General features: G+C 39.9%; 1 protein-coding gene across 1 annotated transcript; it reads left to right on the top strand.

The window, feature by feature from the left end:
* The first annotated feature begins 4981 nt into the window (after positions 1 to 4981).
* Positions 4982 to 8078, top strand: LOC139745550 (uncharacterized). The gene is made up of 2 exons (XM_071655945.1): positions 4982 to 6772; positions 7829 to 8078. The coding sequence occupies exons 1-2, from the start codon at positions 4998 to 5000 to the stop codon at positions 8031 to 8033; spliced, it is 1980 nt and encodes a 659-aa protein (XP_071512046.1). The 5' UTR covers positions 4982 to 4997; the 3' UTR covers positions 8034 to 8078.
* The last annotated feature ends 603 nt before the right edge of the window (positions 8079 to 8681 follow it).

Genomic DNA, 8681 nt, shown 5'->3' with positions numbered 1-8681 from the left:
GTGTATGCACACGGCAAAGTGCACTGGCAACAGCTACAGCCTGAGAATGGACACTATATTCAATTAAAGGTAAACATAGGTAATGTTCTCCCCAATAGTCATTGGCATATCAAAAACTAGAAATGTCGCTATGGCGACTGGCATTTTCTTGAAACTTAGTGTGTACACGAACTACCAAACAAAGATTCTCCAGAGAGAGTTTCGAGTCGTGAGGTCAAAGGTCAAAGGTCGAGTGAAAATTTTAATTTTTCACTTTTTTCTCCATATCTCACCAATGGTTCAAGGTATCTTCACTGGACTTAGTATATATGCATGTACTGACCGACGGTAATTATCTAGGGAATTTAGGGTCATGACCAACATTGGGGGTCAAAGGTCAACGTCAACTCCTTAAAATTTCACTATTTCCCTCTTATCTTGGCAATTCCTGCAGGATTTTTCTTGAAACTTAGTGTAGGCATGTATCACCCAAAATTCTCTTGGAAGTTTTCTTGCCAAAAGGTCAAGTGTCAAAAGATCAAAGTCAAGTGAAAGTGCTAAATTTCACTTCTTAAACTTAATATAAAAGGATCAAAAGTCAAGGAAAAATCCTCAAGTCCCCAGATACCTGAACTCTTAGACAATGTACATAATACAAGGTACATAATACACTCAGCAAAAAAAAAAAAAAAATAATAGAGTAAACACCTTTTCAAGTTTATATTACAGAATTTCGGGCTAAATGTTAATGCATTATATACCATAATATGAAATTTAATGGAATTTGATTGGCTGTCAACTTGGTATTAAAGTCAAGGGAAACTTTATGCACGAGTGGACACCCTTGTTTTTCTCTTCCAAGGCACAAAAGTGAAAATTGCTGAAATGAGCAAATCATTGATGTGTAATTGTTCTTCAATTTAGGGGCCGTTCACAATTATCAACATTTTCACGAGCGTACAAACCGTACGCTGGGGGGGAGGGGGTCAGCACCCGGCGTACGCTTTTCAAATTATAAAAAATGTCGATCCATACTCTCGCGCCCATCCCGTCTGATCACGGGCCCGGCCTCTCGTCTCGCTGGAAACTTTCCACGCTGACCGAATAGTTCGCGCACTCCATCAAAATCCCACAATTTCTCGCGGCATCGTTTCACTTTATGACCGAGAGATAGCTATCTTAGGCCCCCGCACACTACACGACTTTCGGTTAATACACGAATCACCGACTTTGGATCCGAAATGAAACAGCGAGTGAAGAATGCATAGTTACGCACCTTCTTCATGTTCAAGGTTGGTGAGTTGTGCCACCGAAAGTCGCGTAGTCGATATACGCGCGCATGCGATCTTTGGTATCTAGGTATATTATATTATTATGTAGAAAAATGTGCGCGTACGTACGTACGTGGAAACAATGTCAAAGATGGCGAACAATAGGGACAATAGACCTACTGACCCGGAAAATCTAACAGAATTCCTCCTTAAGCGAGGGTGCATTGTTCACAAAAATCCCGTTAACAAATATATGAACTTCATAAATGCTTTTGTGTTTGTGAATGAGCACCGGAAACGAGCAGATGCCGTGTTGGAAGGTCAAAAGTTGTGGCGCACTGCGTCTACGCAATGTGTTCTCTTCACTGAAGTTCTGGACAAAGCCCTGCTGAAGATGGAGCGTGTTAAAAATCAGAAGGGGACGATCAAATCGTTCTTCCAAGTCGTTCCAAAGGTAACTAATTTCAGTAAAATTTGAGATTCGTGTATAAATTGTTTTCTATTGGTATGTAGGCAGATTTTCTATCATATATTTTGATGGCAATTTGTATTTCAATGTTTACATGCCGAAGAATTACCCCGATTATGAAGCAGGCCTGAAGCAGGCTGTAGAGTGTGGGACTGGGAGTGCAACACGGACCGGTGGCCCAGCCGCCCGGCGCTACTGGCCGGCGGGCTCAGCCGGCGGTGCGGCTGGCTCAGCCCCGCTCAATTATTACTCTGCGCACAATTTTTAATGACTTTTGCCGCACTTTACGACCATTTTGAGGAAGTAAGAGATTTCATTTGAATTCATATTCCACCATCATAAATTGCATTAATGTAGAAAATATTCAGATACAAATTAAAATCAAACTATTTCTAGGAAAATTTGCCTACATATCTAGAATAGTCTAAGTAATAGATCAACCAGTAATGTCTACCGTTTACAGGGGAGAACTCGGGGCCCCCTGGCCTTGGTAAACTCGAAATTCAGTTCTCCTTCCTATTTCAAGAATAATCAACAGCTAATACCAAAATCCAGGAATAGTTTATGGGTTTTTGAAGCTGTTGATTGTTCTTGCAATAGCAAGAAAAACTTAATTTTATTGAGCTGAATGTTGTGGGGCCCAGTTCTCTCCCGTGTACATACGGTATAGATCTAGATCTAGATTTGTTTGAACAAGATTTGAAAGTTGGAAAAGGTGCCGCCGTGCACCACGGTGGCGTGTAGTGTGCACATATTGTCATCCTAGAAATTTTATGATTAGTCGCTGGGAGCTACCAGATCTCTTTTTCAAGAGAAGTAGAGATCTATTGTAATAAAAAATATCCCCACTTTCAGCCCCCATGATTATTGAACAAACAGGCATTATCGTGAAAATGTGACCAGGGACTACATACGGCACTGGCGGGCAATTCTTTCTGTGGCACAGATGAATACACAAAAATCTGAATAGAATGAGTCCTGTGCACGGCCAGTGCGCAATTCATAATGATGATATGTATATTTGTAGACAACCCCACCCTGGCAGCGAATCTCGCACAGCTCAATATTAAAATTGAGGGCAGCGATTTTTATGCTCGTCGATGCATTGGGGGTTCGAAACCAGCATTGTTGAATGTTTTTGCTCTGTGAGCAATGATTACATGTATGCTTTATTCCAACAAAAAATTAATGTGTTTTTAAGACATCAAATTTGAAGTACAAATGAAGTTGAAAGAGTCGTAGGAATTGTTGGCACAAACTCCTTGTAGTCCCTGGAGACCAGTAACACGATATAGCCAATAACTGCACATTTGATTTCGGGTATTTTTTTTTTCTTTTTGCTTTTCCTGCTTTATTTCAGGAAAGGAAGGGAACGTTATTCATGCATCCGTCTGCCACTCTGTCTGTCTGTCTGTCTGTCTGTCTGTCTCACAGAAACTTGAACCCACAGAGTACAAGACCACATCTCATTTGGAAATGAATATCAAATTGGCAACAAATATTTTCTAATTTCATTACAATTCAGTGAAACTTGATTTGTGTAGACAATATAAAAATATGAACACTTGGCAATCCTTTCCAATATATAAAGTTGCGAATTTGCACCTATAATAGTGATTTTGAATCTTTAAATGTTGCCAATTTTAAGGATTAGCAGCTTATGTTGCCTTTAAAAAATTCCTGCGAGCCATTCTAACATATGACTGTGACAAATGAGGGCTCATATTTTACAGAATATTTTTCTTTCTTTTGGTACATAATTCTTAATAATTTTTTAACATCTTGGTGTGGTCAAGTACTCAATATGTTTTTTTATAAAAAGGGGAATTAAACTCGGACATCTATCTGCATTCAATATATATATGCAGAAAAATTAGAGAAAGAAAATGGTGATTTTTTTTTTTATACATCAAAATCGGATATCTTTTCAAGTTATCAATTTTCAATGTTTTGCTATAAGAATTTGCGTTATGGCCACCTATGAGGATCCTTGATTTTGGCAACTCTCCTAATATCAGTGTATTAGAGTTTGGACAACTCTCCACACAGATTACCACTATTTTTCATTTTTATGAAAGGACAGAATAAGCAAGAATAAGAATAACAAGCAAGGGGGAAATGTATACTCTTGATTAAAAAAATTGTGAAAATATGTGTACAAAACGAATGGAGAGTTGTCCATATCACAGAAATTGGCTCAGTGGCCAACTCAAGGATCCCCTAGGTGGCCATTACGCAGATTTGGTAAAACTTTGAAAATTGATAACTATTGAATGGATTATCTGATATTGCTCAAACTTTCACCATTTTCTTTCTCTGATTTTTCTGCATATAATAAAAATGCACATAGGTGGGTTTAATTCCGCTTTAACCTTGGTCATAACTTTTGAATGTGAGCAGATATGGCTTTCATATTGTATATGACCAGCAGCAAGACCTTGCACATTATACCAAAACTTTTTTTTTTTTACTTTTGACCCTTGACCTTGATGTTTGACCCACTTTCAAAAACTAACATTGAACATGATTTGTCTTTATTTCAGGCAGCAACTGTGGATCAAGATTTGCATGACAATGGCCAGCCAGAAAAAGAGCCAGTTCTTGTGACAGTTCAGGTGCCAGAGGAAACGGTTGGTTCTTCTCAGATGAATACAAGCACAGTTCAAAATCACATTTTGGATGGACAAATAACTGCTGTATCATTCCTCTGTCAAAAATTGAAAATCTCTTCAACGGAACTACTCACTGAGGACGTGAAATCTCATCCAGAATTTATGAGAGCTCTGACGTCAGTGTCGGCTTCAGCTATAGATTATTTCCCTCTAGTTGCTTCGTGGCAGAAACAGCAAATTTTTGTGAAGAAAGGTTCTGTTGTTTCACAAAGGCAGCAGAAGGCAGAGTCCAGTATCAGTGAACTGTCGCACCATTTGACACAGCTTGCGCAACTAAAAGTAGTAAGCGGGAATCTTGGTCTCCAGCTTAAGTCCTGTCAGCAGAAACTGACGAAAATGCTGGAAATGCTTCCTGTTCTGTTCAATGCAAAGACTGCCCTAGAAACAGCAATTGACAGTCTGCAGGCTAGTGTTCGAGCACAGAATGCCAGGAGGTTCAATCGGCTGACGGGCAACTCTGAATATAAACTGCTTGCCGGGAATTCTCTAGGCCTTAGTTGGGAGAAAGCTGTAGAGAAAATTACCGATATGGAATCCAATGGGGACAAAAGTCTCTTCGATCCACTGAATGCTATGCAGTTGTACTCATTCCCTAGCCTAAAGGACATGTGCCATCGCTCTGACATGCTGGGGATACCAGGCCATGTTTTAGCTGAACATTTCAAGTTGACAGACGACAAACTCAAGAATGCTGTTGATGAACTCTTGGATATGTTTCCATTGCTGTGTGTTGCCAGAGGGGGACATTACGTTCTTCTAGACTATGTTGAGTTGGTATTCAGACCCAATCTTGTGTATGAGGTCCTAACCCTGGATTCTGTTGATAAGACCGAGGACTTGCCAAGCACGCAGCAGTCAGATAATGGTTCAGAAGATGGCATTTTTTTCTATCAGAAATCAGGACAAACACCACTGCAAGAAAAGTACCCACAGCTGCTTGATGTGATGATGAACTTTGTACAGCTACATGGTTTTGGTGCACACATACGCAGGCGAACTGGGACTGCAACCTCCTGTGGAGTCACCCTCGATGATGTCCGCAAACACCTTCTGGAAAATGTGGAGGGGTTGGATACTATATCGCGGACGAAAGTGTACTACTTGATGAAGCCTGCAAGAGTCAACTCAAGGGAAGCTGCCAGACACAAGGACGCACTTGATATACGTGTTGGGACGAAGTCATGTGATGTCAGCAAAGACAATCCAAATGCACATGAATATTTTGCCACTGTCTCGAACGTGCGACAGATGTGTGCAATGTATCCAGATGAATGTGTAGCATTTTCATGTGACAGCAAGGCCAAGATCCATATTGGAGGACAAGCTGTGTCCAGATACCACCAGCTGAGAACATTTTTTCCTGGCGATGATACCCCACACTATGCTGACCATGATTTTCCAGTCCCTGGCTATCTAATCGAACCTGATGGCTACCTGCAACTTCAGATGAAAGAGGCTGAAGCCCCAAGCACTAAGGACAAATGTGGCAGAGATGTGGTGGAAGTCCCTTCCACTGGTCCCCTCTGGGTTTTCAATCGGACTGTGAAAAACACTTCCACAACTATCGAAGACCATATGAATGATCTGAAAGTGATAATGAAGGACAATCCCAGTCTAGACAAGCCCATCTTGGTACTTGTAACTGACGGCGGCCCAGATTGGACACCTAAAACGAATCTGAATGAATTCTTCCTTGGTAAGCTTTGGAAGGAGGGAAAGTATGACATGTTGATCAGTACGTGCATGCCAGCTGGTCTCTCTCGCTACAATCCAATTGAGCACCTCTGGTCTCCATTGTCGAAGTTTCTGGCAGGTGTGTCTCTCCCGGCATGCCTGCCAGGTGAGACGGTTCCACCTGCTCTTCAGAGTATTTCACCTGACGAGAAGTTGGAAAAGGAGACAATTGTGTTCGAAAATGCTCTGAACCGTCTGAACATGTACTGGGATGGGAGAGTCCACGATGGATTCAGGATCACTTCTAAAGCTGTGTTACCCAACGCAGGTGATGAAAATGGGACATACACTGTTGTTCGGAACATGTTCCACTCCAGTCTACGTGGAATCCGGGAGTCTTCAGATTTGTCTGAGGCCCATGATGAGTGGAAGTACATCTCTGCGCATATGGACAGGAGAAGTGGCTTTGTGTGCTTCCGCAAGGGCAGTTGTGGAGAAAGCACATGTAAGTGCATGGAAGATGGAGTCCGGGCTTCAAAAGTGTGGAAGATGCCAAGTGGTGACAAATGGCTGTTCCCTCCAATAACCCCTGACCCTGAACACCCAGGCCATTACAAGACACTCCGCCAGCTGGAAAGATCGTTGGCCTTCAGTAGTCCAGATCAGCACTTGAAGAACTTTGAAGCTCGCAGCTGCACTCACTGCAGGTATGATTATTGTGCTGCATATAATTTCTAATAATTTTTTTTTCTTTACTTACTACTGTTTAATGTCATATGCAGTGTGAATAAAAGACACTGTATATGATATCAGTGATCTATAGTTCATTTTTGAATAGGTTTCTCAGCACACCACTAGTTTTATTTTCTCTGCACTGGTGTGTTTTCACAGAACACAGAAGTCTATACAATCTTGAAATATGGACTAAAGTTCCTAGTTAGTTGCTCATTCAAGTTCATTTCAAGTTCATTTCAAGTTAATTTTTCCACAAATCAAAATATAAACACAATATGAAATATTAAACACAATTATACAAGTATTCATTATCTTTCATATTCTCCATTTATTTGTTGCTCATTTTCATTTCAAGTACATTTTCCACAAATTGAAATTACACAATACAGAATAATATAATTATACATGTATTCAATATCTTTCATATTCTCAATTTATTTGTTGCTCATTTATTCATTTCGAGTTCATTTTTCCACAAGTTAAAATTACACAATTCAAAACAATATAATTATACTGTACATGTATTCAATATCTTTCATATTCTCCATTTTTTGTTGTTGCTCATTCATTTCCTTTTTATATTTGGAATAAAAATTGAATTGCTACTGATACAATACATGCATAGACCATTGGACAACAGGGGCGAAAGAGTTTTAAAAAATCAAAGCAATAATAAACTCTATGTGTTTAATATAGCCCAGCCATCACAGAAGAGATTTGCCCTGAAATACATGAACATAGTACAGAACTGTGTGGTTGCTCTACATTTTAAAATAAACCCAGTGGGCTACCACATTTTGGAAATCAGTAACCTACACTGTGACTGAAGAATATGTTGTTGCAGATATATATAATTTTATAATAGTGACTTTTTCATCCTAGCTGTGGCTATTCAAATTATTACACTTCTATCTCCCAGCAGTGTATTAATTGCCCCATGGGCACATTATTTCTGCATATTTCTGCCCTCCTGATCTTGTGCTCTAAATACAGAAACTAATGTGGCCTTCTCTTTCCTTTACTTTCAGATACATTTTCACCAGCAAAGCCGATGAAGAGAAGCACACCAAATTGATCCACGGTGGAGTACGTGCTTTGAGGGATGCCAATCAGGACAAGGCCAGCCACAGATGCCCAGTGTGTGACCAGAAGTATCCCACTCGGTATCGACTGCTGAAGCACCAGGATGAGGAGGGACACAAACTGAAGAAAGGCAGACCAAGCAAGAACTAAGGAGGGAAACAAACTGGAAAAAAAAACAGACCAAGCAAGAACTGAACACAGTGAAAATAAAGCTACGGTCACAAATGGCCCTGCGAACGCCATACGAATGATTTTTGTCCCATTGTGGCTGTACAAATTAGTCCTTCGTACGGCGTTCGCAAGGACCTTTGTGACCGTAGCTATAAAATGTGGGGGAAAAAATCAACATTTTCTTCGTACACTTTTGGGGGGGAGGGGGGGGGGGTCTTGAAAAGTGTATGGTTTGTACACTTGTGAAAATGTTGATAATTGTGAATGACCCCTTAGCAATAAGAACAAAAGACAAATTTAACACAATAAAAAACATGAATCAAGTTTTCAAAAAATCTTCCCATGATCTCTATATCCAAAAAATCAACAAAGGCTGAAAATAATGGACGAAAATTAAGAATTATCTGTCAAATCCAAATTCAAATGAAATGAGAGAAGAAGCAATATTAACAAAATGGTTAGGATTTTAATTGATTTCTCAAATTAGGAAGATTGTTGAAAAATACTCGGTTCCTGAACTTGTGTAATGAATTCTGAAATTAATACATTGAAGCATGATGTAAAGATATTCTGTTTATTAAATCATCTTTGTGCCCTTACTCTGTCATTTGAAGCTCGAGTTGACAG

Source organism: Diadema antillarum, unplaced genomic scaffold (assembly GCF_040938485.1).
Source record: "Diadema antillarum isolate AM-2024a unplaced genomic scaffold, OU_Dant_1.0 seq00001274_RagTag, whole genome shotgun sequence".
NCBI classification, from domain to species: domain Eukaryota; kingdom Metazoa; phylum Echinodermata; class Echinoidea; order Diadematoida; family Diadematidae; genus Diadema; species Diadema antillarum.
The sequence above is the reverse complement of the archived record's forward strand: the minus strand, read 5'-3'. Positions and strand labels throughout refer to the sequence as shown.